General features: G+C 38.1%; 3 protein-coding genes across 6 annotated transcripts; all 3 read left to right on the forward strand.

The window, feature by feature from the left end:
* Window positions 1–291: 291 nt before the first annotated feature.
* Window positions 292–7,626, forward strand: LOC131552617 (uncharacterized). 4 transcript variants are annotated; one of them, XM_058796517.1, is made up of 18 exons: window positions 292–974; window positions 1,069–1,157; window positions 1,241–1,585; window positions 1,676–2,035; window positions 2,835–2,936; window positions 3,110–3,205; window positions 3,328–3,429; window positions 4,937–5,023; window positions 5,198–5,359; window positions 5,611–5,694; window positions 5,774–5,911; window positions 6,118–6,210; window positions 6,373–6,456; window positions 6,638–6,730; window positions 6,815–6,913; window positions 7,010–7,028; window positions 7,195–7,249; window positions 7,496–7,626. In XM_058796517.1, exons 2-18 carry the CDS (start codon window positions 1,091–1,093, stop codon window positions 7,601–7,603), a joined length of 2,094 nt encoding a protein of 697 aa, XP_058652500.1. In that variant the 5' UTR covers window positions 292–974; window positions 1,069–1,090; the 3' UTR covers window positions 7,604–7,626. The 4 variants fall into 4 exon arrangements, 3 of the variants coding, with proteins under 3 accessions (XP_058652500.1, XP_058652501.1, XP_058652499.1); XM_058796518.1 differs by having other exon boundaries at window positions 1,081–1,157; XM_058796516.1 differs by having other exon boundaries at window positions 293–440; window positions 715–1,157.
* A 469-nt stretch (window positions 7,627–8,095) lies between these two features.
* On the forward strand, window positions 8,096–11,500 carry neff2 (neuronal intermediate filament family member 2). Its single transcript, XM_058796519.1, is given in 4 exon segments — window positions 8,096–8,675; window positions 8,677–9,244; window positions 10,031–10,155; window positions 10,313–11,500. Coding segments are annotated over 4 exon segments (1,164 nt in total). The 5' UTR covers window positions 8,096–8,265; the 3' UTR covers window positions 10,374–11,500.
* A 1,060-nt stretch (window positions 11,501–12,560) lies between these two features.
* Window positions 12,561–14,636, forward strand: mrps26 (mitochondrial ribosomal protein S26). Its single transcript, XM_058796520.1, has 4 exons — window positions 12,561–12,941; window positions 13,126–13,272; window positions 13,629–13,752; window positions 13,965–14,636. The coding sequence occupies exons 1-4, from the start codon at window positions 12,721–12,723 to the stop codon at window positions 14,097–14,099; spliced, it is 627 nt and encodes a 208-aa protein (XP_058652503.1). The 5' UTR covers window positions 12,561–12,720; the 3' UTR covers window positions 14,100–14,636.
* The last annotated feature ends 470 nt before the right edge of the window (window positions 14,637–15,106 follow it).

Raw genomic sequence — 15,106 nt, forward strand, 5'->3', positions numbered from 1 at the left:
TGAGAAACAATAAATGGCTTAAAATTTTATAAGATTTTAAAAATGTGTTCATGGCTTTGAAGGTAAGATATTGATTAATCGAGAATAGCATTACCGTCGTTTAAGAGATTAGCCTAACTGCCTAAACAGTTATGATAGTGTTTATTTGTCAGCATTTAAATGCACAGTTATACTGACGTGGGTACTTTCCTGGACTCCTGGATGTTTCTGTGAGAGTCTCTACCTATATATAGCACATATAAAATGAGCTTCACCGGAAGATTACGAGCTGGCTTATCTTTATCCGGAAGTTCTAAATAGCGCTCTGTGCATATGGTCAGTTTATACTTCTGCGTCGAACCTACGCCGTACCTGACGTGCACCTCTCCAAAAATCTAACAGCGCGTCAATTCTACGCGGACCGCAAGCGCTATGATTGGTCTGCTAGAACCCCTCCCTCCGTATGTACTTGAGTTTTGTGTGCGTTTATGAGCACTTTAATATAGTTTAATGTCACACCTTCTTATTTAAAATAAAACAAAGCAAAAAACAAGTGTCTTATCATTTATTATAATATAGCATTATACATCAGTAGTTGTCTGCGACAAACAATGTTGATCTGCCGTGGTATGCGTCCTTGTGGAGACTGAAAGAATGCCATCTTCTCCTGTTCCGTTGTTGTCCCCTTTTTGTTGTTTTAAATAATGATTTGATATTTATTTGCCGCCGTCACAGCTATAATGCTTCTCCAAGGAGCCGCTTCATCTTCGGCTTTTGCCGTGGTACTGTGGGTTACACCAGCAACATGCCCGTGGACACTGTGGACTATCGGTCCGCATGTGTACTGCACGTCGACGCGGACGACAACGCAGAAGTATAAATCAAAACCGACGCACAGCTTACGGCGTAGGTCCGACGCAGAAGTATAAATTGGGCTAATAAATGCGTCTTCGGTCAAAGGCCAGATTGCACAACTGCACGCGAATAAAATGAAAGTAGGAAGAGCTTACATTCACACCCACAACTGTTCTTTGTATAATGTAGTCAATTTATACTAGAGCTGTGTTTATTTTTATCTATTAAATTCAGAAATGTTCATAGCTCTGTAGATATGTGCACTTGGAACGTGAGCATGTTTAGAGTCTTGATATCTGCAGCAGCTCTTCTAACATCTGAAGGTGAGGAGCACATGCTTTGCTTCATACTTGTTTACATTATGTGTTTTTGACTTTAACAATCCCATCTGAATCATCTTTTTAAGGGCTCTTGGTTCAAGGACCTGCTCAGCCTCTGGTGGCACGGCTCGGGGGTTCCATCACACTGCCCTGCTCTGTGGAAACACCATTACCTGTGGAGGAACTGGAGATCGAATGGAAGAGGACAGATGAAGAGGCATTAGTGCACTTGTTTCAGAATGGACAGGACAGACCTGAGGCTCAGCATCAGTCCTATAGGGATAGAGCACATTTTTTTTCTGAGCAGATCTTTAAAGGAAACTTCTCAATCCTGTTGGAAAATACAACAGTTGCAGACACTGGTATCTACAGATGTGTTGTTTACTCTTACCAGGATGTTGGAGAGATCTCTGTTACAATTCAACATGTGGGTAAGTGTTTATCTCATTACAAATCATCTTTAAACACTTTTTTACTTTACTTTTTTCCCCGCTTGATTATTTCTCTTTTGTTTGTAACAGAGCGTGTAGTTGTGACAGGAGAAGCTGAAATTGTATTTGCACGTGTTGGGGAGGATGTTGTTCTAAACTGCATGGTGGACTCGCATATCCCTCCTCAACGCTTTGACGAGGTCTCATGGAAGAAGGTGGACAAAAGTCCAGACATCATCCCTGTGTTGCTTTTCCAAAATGGGACGATATTTCCAGGATCGTCTCACAAGCGTTACAGAGACAGAGCAGAGTTCTTCAGAGAAGAAATTCCCAAAGGCAACTTCTCGATAAGACTAAAAAATGTCCAGACTGCCGACAAGGGAGAGTACATGTGTGAAGTACACACAGAGAAATCGGTGAGCTCTGCAACTGTGGAAATCGGGAGGTTGGGTAAGTCATCTGAAGCACACACTATACTGTTTAAAAGCTTCGGTTGGTAAAATGTTGTTTTTAAAGAATCAAATTGAATGCATTATGTTTAAAAATGACAGTAAATACATTTAAATGTTTTCTTTTACAAATAATTGTTTCCACGCAATTTTAAGCAGCACAACAGTGTTGTTTTTGGTAATTGAAATATAGATTAAAAATTGAAAAATAAAAAACTAAATGACTAAAACTGAATTAAAAATAAATCTATATAGAAACATTAAAACAGAAAAACTCTTAGAAAGTTAACTCTTAAATTTATTTCAAAATATTAATAAATACCATAATAGTATATAAACAATACTAAAATAACATTGCATCCACTGATCTATAATAGAGAACATTATATAGATCAGTGACTGCAACACAACTGTTTTCAACACTGATAATAATAAGAGCACAAATCAGCATATTATAATGATTTTCGAAGTATCATGTGATGCTGAAGACTGTAATAATGGTTTCTGATAATTCAGCTTTGCCAACAGGAATAAATTACACTTTAAAATATAATAAAATAGAAAACAGTTATTTGAAATTGTAATAATATTTCACAAAATTACTTGTTTTTACTGTATTTTTGATCAAATAAATGCAGCCTTGAAGAGCAGAAGAAGAGACTTTAAAAAACATTTCAAATCTTAGGACCCCAAACTTTTGAATGGCAGTGTATATATATGTATTTAATTTATAAATCATTTTGAGAATTTGAGAACATGGATAACTTAATCTAATGTTAGTATCTGTGTCTCTCATGTAGGGATGTCTGCTCTGCACATTATTACACTGATACTTTGCTTTATTTCCCTCTTGTTGACTTTCGTATTAAGTATTCCAGTCACAATCTATATAAGCAAAAAAGGTAAGCCAAGAATTAAGTATGCTTTTAATATTTTTTATGACAATTGTAAATTAATAAGATGTTAAAAAGTTGTTCTGCTATTCTTTCACTGAATCAGGGTTGATGTGTAGATATCTATTTGCTGAATAAGTATAAACTAAATGCTTGTTCATGGTGTTTATGTTCCTCTGCAGATATTGGCACAAAACCCATGTACGCAAATTATTTGCAGGTTGTCTGTCCCAACATCTGTTTATCTATTGCATTTGTTCTGTGGGGAGTTATTGAAGGTAAGCATCCTGAACTTCTCCAAGTCTCTATGAATTGTTCACAAAGGTTATATGTACTTAAGGTATTTATTTATCTTTTCTCTCTGTTAATGACTTTGGTGTTTTTTGACTGCTTTGTTCAGGGTCTGTAGTTGAGGTAACGATGTGTGCAACAATTAATCTGACGAGGATCATTTTGTTATTTCTTATGGCCCCATATTTTAATTGGGATACTACAGTTTCTGGTATGTATATCTCAATGAAAGACATTTTCGGATTGTTCTTTGTATTGTATATTGCATAATACATTTCATATATCATTGTACTATAATTGTACAGGTGCTGGTCATATAATTAGAATATCATCAAAAAGTTGATTTATTTCACTAATTCCATTCAAAAAGTGAAACTTGTATATTATATTCATTCATTACACACAGACTGATATATTTCAAATGTTTATTTCTTTTAATTTTGATGATTATAACTGACAACTAAGGAAAATCCCAAATTCAGTATCTCAGAAAATTAGAATATTTTAAGACCAATACAAAGAAAGGATTTTTAGAAATCTTAGCCAACTGAAAAGTATGAAAATGAAAAGTATGAGCATGTACAGCACTCAATACTTAGTTGGGGCTCCTTTTGCCTGAATTACTGCAGCAATGCGGCGTGGCATGGAGTCGATCAGTCTGTGGCACTGCTCAGGTGTTATGAGAGCCCAGGTTGCTCTGATAGTGGCCTTCAGCTCTTCTGCATTGTTGGGTCTGGCATAATCGCATCTTCCTCTTCACAATACCCCATGGACCCTGATTTCCAAAGGAAATGCTAAATTTACTTTAATCAGAGAACATAACTTTGGACCACTCAGCAGCAGTCCAGTCCTTTTTGTCTTTAGCCCAGGCGAGATGCTTCTGACGCTGTCTGTTGTTCAAGAGTGACTTGACACAAGGAATGCGACAGCTGAAACCCATGTCTTGCATACGTCTGTGCGTAGTGGTTCTTGAAGCACTGACTCCAGCTGCAGTCCACTCTTTGTGAATCTCCCCCACATTTTTGAATGGCTTTTGTTTCACAATCCTCTCCAGGGTGCGGTTATCCCTATTGCTTGTACACTTTTTTTCTACCACATCTTTTCCTTCCCTTCGCCTCTATTAATGTGCTTGGACACAGAGCTCTGTGAACAGCCAGCCTCTTTGCAATGACCTTTGTGTCTTGCCCTCCTTGTGCAATGTGTCAATGGTCATCTTTTGGACAACTGTCAAGTCAGCAGTCTTCCCCATGATTGTGTAGCCTACAGAACTAGACTGAGAGACCATTTAAAGGCCTTTGCAGGTGTTTTGAGTTAATTAGCTGATTAGAGTGTGGCACCAGGTGTCTTCAATATTGAACCTTTTCACAATATTCTAATTTTCTGAGATACTGAATTTGGGATTTTCCTTAGTTGTCAGTTATAATCATCAAAATTAAAAGAAATAAACATTTGAAATATATCAGTCTGTGTGTAATGAATGAATATAATATACAAGTTTCACTTTTTGAATGGAATTAGTGAAATAAATCAACTTTTTGATGATATTCTAATTATATGACCAGCACCTGTATATTATCAAGTGCTTTAGGACATTGTGATAAACCCATAAATATAGAATCTTTGCTTGTAACTTGAATATTGGAAATAAACAAACATTTACAATTCATGTTGGTAAAGTTTTATCATTAATGATTATGATGGACCCCCTTTTGTTTCAGTTAATTTTCCAGGTTATATCCACAGAATAATTGAATTTGTAGCGATTCCCATTGCATATCTTCTGATTTCTACAGCATTTTGCTCAGGTAAGGAAACTTGGCCTCTTTTACAGTAGAATTTGATTGTTTATTTAATATAGTTTTTATAATACTTATGCAGATTGTCCTCTCAAATCATATCCGTCTGGGCCTGATCTATGAACATGTACTTATTACTTATAACTGTATAACTGAATTACTATAATCTGTTGTGTTTTGTAGCTGTTCTTCATGATCTCTGGAATACATCTCAGTGGACTCAAGCTGTTCTCGTCAGTGTTGGGATTATTCTGCTGTCATCCATGCCTGCAGTTTTTCGAGCCTTAAACAACGTTTGCTTCACACAATTTTTTGATATACATTCGTCAGTGCGATTTATTATAGGTATATCAAATAGTATTTTACTGCAGTTTTAAGCGTTAGAAAACCTGTGGTAGCCAGCCAAGACTTGGAGCAAGTAATTCAGATGTTGCGCACTCAATCCCTCGTGTGACCTGTAATTAGCAGAAAAGTTGAGAACATCTTATGCAGGGCTTGAACCTACAGTACACGCTTTCAGATCTTTATCCACTAGGCTGCATGTTCTGATGTGTAATGGTCATATGTGTTTACATCAGCATTGCTCTGTCATGCAGAGTCGTTAGGACACGTTCTCATGCAGTCAAGCAACTTTCTTCAAATGCGTCTTCTCTTCTTTAGATCATCAAGTGTTGATGAATGTAAGTAGGAATTGTATTCACTGAATCTGTCAATTGTGACATACTTAGTTACTCATAGACATTAAAATTCATTTTTCAGCCATGATTATAATGACATATGCCTTTGGGGGAATTTCTGCTGCTATATCATTAATAGTTCTTCCAATACCAGCAATTCGCCAGTACCTTTGTTCAAGACTTGGCAACTTTCAACTTTTTGCGCTTATATGGAGATGTTGTAAGTATAATGAGTTTCATTGTACATTGGAAATCATTGTTACATGCTGGTGAGGATATTTCAATTGAATTCTTAAACATTTTCTTATTAAATCAAATCCAAACGTAAAGTCGATTGGGAAACTTTGTTTATAGTGATTTCCCCCCCCCCCATTCTATGTATTGATGATCTGTCTTTCTCTCTCTCTCTCTCTCTCTTTGTCCCAGATTTAGTTTGGGTAACTGTTATGGTTGTTACACTCATCGGGCATAGTGCATTTATTTTATTTTATCTCAACAAGATTCTGGAGTATACTAACGGTAAGCTGGTTTCTAATGCTAGCAAACTACCTTAGTGGGTTTTGTTTTTTGGTGGTGTTTTGTATGTTATAAGATATAAGTCATTAGTTTTGTTAGTTTTTTGGTATAGTGTAGGTTTCCAGCAATAGTAACCTGACTATAATAATGTGTCATTCATCACAGAGCGGTTTGGATGGATCTTTGTCACAGTTCTGCTCCATGTCTTGACTGCAATTTCACCCTCACGATTCCCCAGAAAAGTTCCTGGTAACAAAATACACTGAAAGTCAGAAAATGAGGGGGAAAATTTGATTTTTTTTATTTACTTTGTGGAAACAGTATTAATAATAATTTTAATTTAATCAGTAGTGTTGAAATGTGTGTCTTTATGCTGCAGTTCATCCGTAATCCTACCATCATAATGATTCATTCTTTTTCTGTTTTGCAGATGTAATTTACACTAGTTTGTACATGTATGGGGTGGCAGGTCTACCAGTAATCAATTCTGTTTCTCTTGCCACAGAATTAATATTGCAATTGTGTAAGTGTCAACATCTAAACAATATTTATACTTCTACAATGTATTTCAGAATAAAGTTCTTCTCTTCAATTTTCTGTTTGCAAGACAAGGGGGAGAGAACAGTGGATGATCTGCGTGTAATAGTGCTGGCGTTTGAAAGCATTATGTCTGGCGTGTGGCTGGTTTTACAGATCCATGCATACTGTGAGTTTCATTGGTACTTTTTGACACTCGAGTATAAGAGCTCATGTATTGATATCGATGTAGCTAACTGTCATTGTCTTTACTGATGCATTACAGGGGCAGTTTCTGGGAGAAAGTAAGTTTACTTTTTTGTAAAATATATTTTTTGAATTTTAACTAAAGGATTAGAAGTTAGCAGTATAATGACCCACTAATGTAAATTTACATTTACAGCTGAGGTTGTTTAGTATTATTTTGCATTGCTTAATTGCTTTACTAAGTGTTAATTGATTGTCTTTCAGTGTACAGAATGAGCTGTATACGCTGAGGGACTTCACAACACAGTGCACATTACAGGTAACTTTGTTTTAGAGGCTAAATATTTGATGGTAAAAAAAAAAAGTTTTGTTTTTTAAAAAGACGGAAGAAATAAAATGTAACATGTTTTAAAATGCATTTCTGTAATATGGGTTACCCTCATTAATTTTGGATCAAATGCCATAATGTAGTTAAAGACTCCTCTGTGGTGAACTATTCGTATATTGCTCTCAACCTTTATTCTATAAATCCTGAAATAAGAGTGTGTGTTTAATAACGTTACAGCAAGGAGACATTGAATCAGATTTTTTAGAGAATCACCTCTCTGAGATCCAAAGATGTCAGCCAGAGGCAGCACCATTCCTTGAAGAAGAGCAAGATCAAGAGGTTTAGATCATTTGAGGAATAACTTAATGCCATCTGTGATGAGCTAATGTTACCTTACCTATGCTAACTGTATTTAATTCAATTGATTAAATTGAAAAATTACGCATTATTGTACAATTTGTTGTTTCAATGATTTTCATACTTTGGCTAATGAATTGTATGTAGTGAAAACACTGCTTAATCTTGTTTTATCTATTTCCACCTTCGAATTGTTAACTTTATTGTTATTGTTTATTCCCATAGTAATAATCTGACCGCATGGATTTCTTTAAAATATGTTTCACACACAGATTCACATTTATTTACATAAATTACATTTAAAACATGTGTCTGGAAACATGAAAAGTGTCCCTAAAATGTATTAATCTGCCCTACCTCCTGATATGCTACTCCAGCTAAAAAAGAAACACAAAACCAATCGGCAGCATCATGACACTGCTGAGCTGTTGATTGGCTGAGGATCTGTGTGTGTGTGGAGAGAGTGTGTATGTGTGTCCTGTATAAAGCACACTGCTCTGCAGCATTTCTGAACTGGTGCAGTGCCGGTTCATCTCCACTAATGGTGTGCAGAACAAGGGGGACTTAAAGAGAAAAACTTCTCCAACCAACAAAACATTAACATCATTTGAAAACCAAACAAAAAGCAACAACAAAAAAAATCCTGCATCATGAGCTTTGACCCTTTCATCTCCTCCTCCCTCTCCCGGCGATGGGAAGATTCCCCCTCCAGCAGAACCACCTACCGGCTCTCCCGGGGGCCCCTATCATCCTCCAGGTGGCCGACGCGCTTGGAGCCGCTGCAGCGCTGGGAACAGAGTGACCTGAGTCAGGCGAGCATAGTGAACGCAGAGCTGCTGGAGCTGCGGGCCCAAGAGCGAGAGCAGCTGGTGGGTCTGAACAACCGCTTCGCATCCTACATCGAGAAGGTGCGACACCTTGAGCAACAAAACCGGGTGCTGCTCCTACAGCTGGAGGGCCTCCGGCGCAGGCAGAGTCAGCCGTCCCGTGTGCAGCAGCTCTACCTACAGGAGGTACGGGGCCTCAGGGAGCAGCTGCACCAAGAGGCCCAGAATAAAGCACATGGAGGCACAGAGGGAGAAATTGCGGGAGGTGCATGCACAGCTGCACGAGCGCTGGGAGGAAGAGGCGCAGCGGCGTAGCCGGGCAGAGGTAGAGGTGCAGAGGTTGCGGGAGGAGGCGGGTCAGGTCGCACTGTGCAGCTGTGATGCAGAGGCCAACGTGGTCTCCCTGGCCCAGGAGTTGGCCTTCCTGAAGCAAGTGTTTGCGGAGGAGCAGGAGGGGCTGAGGGTCCAGCTACAGGTTGCCAGCCTCAGCGTGGAGCTGGACACAAGAGGACCGGACCTGTCGGCAGCTCTGAGAGAGATCCGAGTGCAGTATGAGAGCCTGGCTGGACGCAACATGCAGACCGCCGAAGCCTGGTTCCGGGGGAAGGTGGCGAGCGTAGTGGAGCTGACAGATAAGCAGGAGGAGGCTGTGCGCTTGGTACGTGAGGAGACCGCTGAGTATCGACGGCTGCTGCAGTCCCGTTCGGCTGAGGTCGAGGCACTGAGGAATGTCATCGATTCTCTGAATGCACAACTAGGGGAGCTAGAGGAGACACAGTCCACTGAGGTCACCAAGTACCAGGTATAGATCACCAGCAGTAATCAATCCAAGTATAATTTCACCACATGCACAGTACGACCACACAAATGTGTCTGTAGAGACACTCTTAGAAGTGAGGCCATTATGCTATTGACTGCAGAAACATTCTTTATAAAAGAGAAGATTAATGAAATGGAAAATAACCAGAACAATCTTTGTGTCGATGGACATAATACACTCATAAAACGTCCAAAAATCGTACCTTCATGGGTACAACAGCTTGTCACTGGGGCAGTAGTTTTAAACAAAGAACTCTGTACCTTATCTACCCCTAAATTGTGCATAATTGTACCTAAGAGTAGTAATATGTAAGGTACAACTGTCAACCTTTTAGGGGTAGATGAGGTACAAAAATGGGAACTGCCACAGTGACAAGCTGGTGTTACCCCTAAAGGTAGAATTCTGGGGCTTTTCTCTGCTTCCTCCTTTGTTGAGGACAAAGACTGTAAATTTGCTTTTACCGTGCCAAGTCAGTGTGCTGACCTTTACTGTTCTAGAGTCTCAGCATTGATGGGAAACTATTTCTGCTGTGCTTTTGGCATTGTAAGGTCCAAGTGATACTAAAGTTGCAGAAATGTTACTGATGCTGACTCATTCTATCAGTGCTGAGTCATGACTGACAAACTGAGTAGGACAGATGAGACTGACTCTAGAGGGAAAGGTAGTGCTGACTAAAATCTTTAAGATCTATGAAATTCTGCTCTACTACTCTGATGAAGCATATCAGCATTAATTTATGCTTTGAAATTTTCTTTGAACAACTTCTAGGAGAGGATAAGTGACCTAGAGAGGGACATTGCGGATGCAAAAGAGGAAATGTCACGCTATTTGCGGGAGTATCAAGATCTGCTTAACGTGAAGATGGCTTTGGATGTTGAGATTGCAGCTTACAGGTAATATACTTGACCGTATGACACTTGCAGTTTCTTTAATCTTAAAACAATTCTTGTGCATTCAAAAATAATCAAGGGTAACTTTGATGGTAGATCACAAATGAGTATTGATACGATGCGGTTTGTTTTGAACTTAAATTTATTTTTGTCTTTACAGGAAACTCCTGGAGGGAGAAGAAATTCGATTTACGTATTCCACCCTACCAGCCCTAGCCTAAACCCCTAAAACACAAAACCCTAGTAACTCACATTCATCATATTCATATTTTGAATACTGTTGAGTCAGACCCACATAAATCAACCCCCCCCCCCCCCCAAAACCCCTATTAACCTGGACCCACCATTTAAGACCCTTGTTGCCAAATCCATATCCAAAACCTTTACATTTACTTCCGATCCTAGTTCTTTAGTTAATTCCACCCAAATTCCACCATCTATCCATGAAACTAAACCGCAGCATATCATCGCTTTAAAGTCAAACGAGCCCTTGTGTCACACAAGAGGTACACATAATGAGGTCCCCCTTCTTCTTTACACTTGAAAATGGACAAATGACCACCTTGGAGACAAAGCTAAGGGTAGCACTCACTCAGCCAGAGCTCAGTGTCATGTTGGCAGATTCTCGCGGAGGACCTTAGATGGTTTAACTTAAAGAATACTATATTGTTCTGCAAATAGTTTTCACTAAATTGTCATTTTTTAATGTTTCATTCCCAGCGCCCATTGAAAATCAGGTTAGGCTATGATCCCCTATATGCAAACTTTTAACCAATTGTTTGTTGAGGTGAATCATTGTTTAGTCTCAGCTCACTTTGGGTGCTAGAAATGGACTAAAGCCAATTTGTTAATTCGACATTAGACCAAGAAATTAAGAATCAGTCAACAGGACACTGTCCACCATCCCTGGCTCTTAGATTACATGTAGTTAGTGCAACAGTTAAGTTTTAGCTATGTTAGTTAAGTTAGAATGTGTTCATTTTAGTAAATGTTGTAGTAATATTTCATTTGCTATATGTCTGTGTTCCGCTTCTCATATGTTTGTTTGGTTGAGAATATTTGATTCTTTTGTTTTAGCGTTTAGTGTTTGACTTGATAAAAGCATGACTGAAAATCAAGAGTAGAAATAAAAGCTCTAGAATTGGAGTTTTTGACTCATGGTTAAAATACAACTATCATGGTTTCATCTGCTTTTGTTGTGTCATCTAAGTTACAATATATGTCAATTAACAGTAATTTGGAAATAAACAAGAAACCGAGTCTGTTTATCATGACAGTCTCTGAACTGAATGGTGCTGTATGTTTGCACCTAAAATACATGCTGAATAAAGCAACAGTACCTCTTCTGGAGCACGACTCTGGTGTGTGTTTGTGTGCCTGTGTGCAAGATATGCAGTGAAGTCCAGATATCCAAAACTTGCCCATTAAAACCTCTTTGGAACATTTTCACATTAAGCTGGAAAAAAATGCATAAGCAGGTTTATGATGAATGTAGATAGTGTAGCCCATTTCCTGAACAATTAGACTCTTCTGAGTTGGTTCTTTTCAGTGAACAAAACCCTCATGAATCAGTCATTAATGATTCAGTCTGAATTACTTACTGAACTTACTATGTCAAGTCCAATTCAGAAAAAATAAATAAATGAATGAATCAATAAATAAAAATAATATAACTATAAACTGTTGTCCCTGTGAAGCCCATTTCAGCCACATATAAAAAAATAAATTAAAATAATTGGTAACTCTTAAAAAAAAGTGTAAATTGTGACATAAAAGTCATAATTATGACAGTGTTTTTATTTATTTATTTCCATGTCTTAATTGTCAGTTTGTTGACATAATTAGCTATGCTTTAACCAAAGTGGTTGACTTTAATGTCATAGTTTTTGCTTTTTATGACATAATAATCACCACTTTGACTTTTTATACCATAAATATGATTTTTATGTCATAATTATAATTTACCAAAGCAATTTTTTTCTCACGTGGCAGATGGGATTCCATACATCAATCATGTAACGTTAGGCCTATACTGACTGTTCATATGACTGGCTTTTTATGTAAATATTATTATGCAGTTTTGTCAGCGGTGTTTAATCAAAAGCTGTTTTTTTTTTAGTATTTTTAACCAACAGTTAGTTCAACCAAGCAATTTTTTAAGTTACCTCGGTTATGCCGCCTCTAGCCCGCTTTTTAGATATTTTTTTCTAAATATTTCTTCCGACGCAGGCTAGAACGGTTAACGGAACCGTTAAGGAGCCGAAATCGTACAAATAAATCATAACCATAACAGATTAGTTTCCCATCCATTCGCAGCTCTGCTTCCTTCCAGCGCGCGGCAGCAGAGAGCGCTTTGCGTTCAGCTCAGTCTTGACTGTGGATCGAGTAAAACAAACATCTTCCGGCGGTTAAAGTTCAAGAACATGGCGGCCTAGGAGACGATGCTCAATGTTATGTAGCCATGCTGGAATCTGTTACTGTATAATACTATACTATATTCCTTTAGGGTTTGACTGTATGTTCTGCGTAGACGCTTAACGTTAATCATAATTAGATTTAATCTTCAACATGTTGCGGGCTTTATCGAGGTGTCATGCTCCTGTAGTCCGTCTTCTTTCTCCTCGTACTGCTGTTTTGGTCGAAACTGTCAGGGGGAGAAAATCTCGCACAGACCCCAAAGCAAAGTCAAAACTGGGACGGATCAAGACTCCCTCTCCCGTAGATCCGGTAGAAATGGTTGTGCTAAAGGAGCGTTACACTGAATACAATCTGATCTTAAGAGCCCTGCGGTAAGACTGCATGACATTAAACCATTTCCTGACTGATTATGATGTCCAGTCACCAGTGAATAGATCTGTTTTTCTGATTCCCAAGCTCACACTTTTTATTATTTATCACAGTTGAAACTTCAGCCATTTGAGTTTGAGACTGACATAACCTCAACTGATATAATTGATCATTTTATGCATGTAGACGTGAATTCAAGGAGCAGATGTTGAGGAAGAAATATGAAGAGGAGGTCGGTTCCGTGGCAGAGGAGAGAGCTAAAAGGGAGGCAGAAGAGCATCGGTCACTGATGGCCTTGAATGATGCTGAAAACCTCAGAATATGTAAGATAAGGTGAGTCATTTAGAAGTGAGATACGTGAGGGGCGTAATGTGAGAAGGTTCTGGCTGCATCCAAAATAGTGAGCTGAAAACTATGTGAACATAGTATGTCTGAATTTACGGTATTTATAAAACAGTAGACAAAAAGTCCTTGGATGACCTACAGTATCTAGTGAGAATGGGCACTTCACTATCCCTGCAAAAGATTTGTGCAAGGCAGTTAAAGGCTCTGATGACATTCCCTAATTGGCTGTTTTGTTTTAGGGGGTATAACTTGTAGTGATGTGATTTATGGTGGTGAGGGATGCAGTCAGATATACTTGCATTATGTTGCTGTTTGAAATGAATGTGTATCATCTGGTCTTCAAGAGAGCAACGCATGCAGAAGGAGGCTGAGGCTGCTGAGCTGAAGAAGAGAGAAACAGCCATCGTACGCCAGCAAGAGCTGGAGAACTACATTAAAGAGAAAGAAAGACAAATTCTTCTGCTACAGGTGAGTGTTTTACAAAAATTGTTCAAATTTAAACTATGCATGAGTAGTGCTGTCATGTTTTGTTGCAGTATTTTTATTTAATTGATTTACAAACTGAAGATATTTTATACATTTTTTAAAAAGGATGACATGCTTTATTCATGTTATTATATTTGATCAGATAGGGTTTATGAGTCAACCTCTCTCTCACCCTGCATTCATCTGTATTTCAGGAAGAGGCAAAGGACTTCATCACGCCGGACAATCTAGATCAGCGGATTGAAGAGGCTCTTGACAACCCGAAAAACTACAACTTTGCCATTGATAAAGAAGGACGTGTTGTCAAACGGACTGCATTTCAGCAATAAGGATTTCAAAAACCAGAATACCTACAATGTACATAAAATATATTCTGTCAGTGTCATCGTTTAAACTGTATGGACAATTTTTTTTCTTTTTTCTCAAAACTGATCCATATGAGTGCTTTCTGACCCTCTGCAAGTATTATGAGAGAGTCACTGGAAGTAGTGAGTGATATCTTTGTGCGTGTGCGTGTGTGTGTGTGTACTATGTGAGGAACTCAAAATGTCTCAAATATACTAAAGTCTCTTAGAACTGTCGTCTTAAGATGGTCTTCACTAGTCAAAATGGTTCATACACTAAATGCACCAACTAATGTAAAAAAAAAAATGTCCAGTAAGTGTGTGCTGAATTAATACTAATTCCCTCAAACGTAGAACAATGGAAGTGCCAAAAACATGTAGCCGTAACACTTGTGTATCTCAGCAAGAGAGTTTTTAGTTTGTTCATGAGGTTAAATATTCACAATCCTTATATGATTTTCTTTTCTTTTTTTAGTTGAAGGCATGTCACAATAGCAACCGCTGCGATGCATTCAGAATGAATAATGCAAATATTTATAGGTTATTAATATGAATACTGATTTTTATCTATAAAACGATTGAATAATAGATCCATGAATAGTATTCTTGCCTCATCTTACATTAACTGGGAAATAGATGCTCAACTCAGATCTGCAAATCATACTACTCTAAAAATACAGTGACATAGCATGCAACTCTTTATATAACGATGTGGTGAAAAATTAGTATGCGGTTCTAAATTCAACAAGAATTTAACACCAAATTAATCAAATTACATTTATTACACGATCACTTAATCATATCTACATAATATTTCTGATTAGTAAGGTTTTACTTGTCACGCTAGACAAACATGTACGAATGGCTTGTCAGATTTTCTACTTTCAGTACCTGACTTTCAGATCAAGAGTCTCCCACAGGGTTGCCAGGTGTGTGTAACAAAACCAACAAACCCAATGAACCTATCCAAATATCAAAACTCAACATATGCC

The sequence above is a fragment of the Onychostoma macrolepis genome, chromosome 13 (genome assembly GCF_012432095.1).
Source record: "Onychostoma macrolepis isolate SWU-2019 chromosome 13, ASM1243209v1, whole genome shotgun sequence".
Taxonomy (NCBI): Eukaryota; Metazoa; Chordata; class Actinopteri; order Cypriniformes; family Cyprinidae; genus Onychostoma; species Onychostoma macrolepis.

Bases quoted from the DNA above. Each gene is read 5' to 3' on its own strand.
- LOC131552617 (XM_058796517.1), top strand. From the start codon at position 1,091: ATGTGCACTTGGAACGTGAGCATGTTTAGAGTCTTGATATCTGCAGCA. The intron at 2,036-2,834 runs GTAAGTCATCTG...TCTCTCATGTAG, and splicing joins TGTGGAAATCGGGAGGTTGG to GGATGTCTGCTCTGCACATT. The intron at 5,695-5,773 runs GTAAGTAGGAAT...TTCATTTTTCAG, and splicing joins ATCATCAAGTGTTGATGAAT to CCATGATTATAATGACATAT.
- mrps26 (XM_058796520.1), top strand. From the start codon at position 12,721: ATGTTGCGGGCTTTATCGAGGTGTCATGCTCCTGTAGTCCGTCTTCTT. The intron at 12,942-13,125 runs GTAAGACTGCAT...TTATGCATGTAG, and splicing joins CTGATCTTAAGAGCCCTGCG to ACGTGAATTCAAGGAGCAGA. The intron at 13,273-13,628 runs GTGAGTCATTTA...CTGGTCTTCAAG, and splicing joins CTCAGAATATGTAAGATAAG to AGAGCAACGCATGCAGAAGG.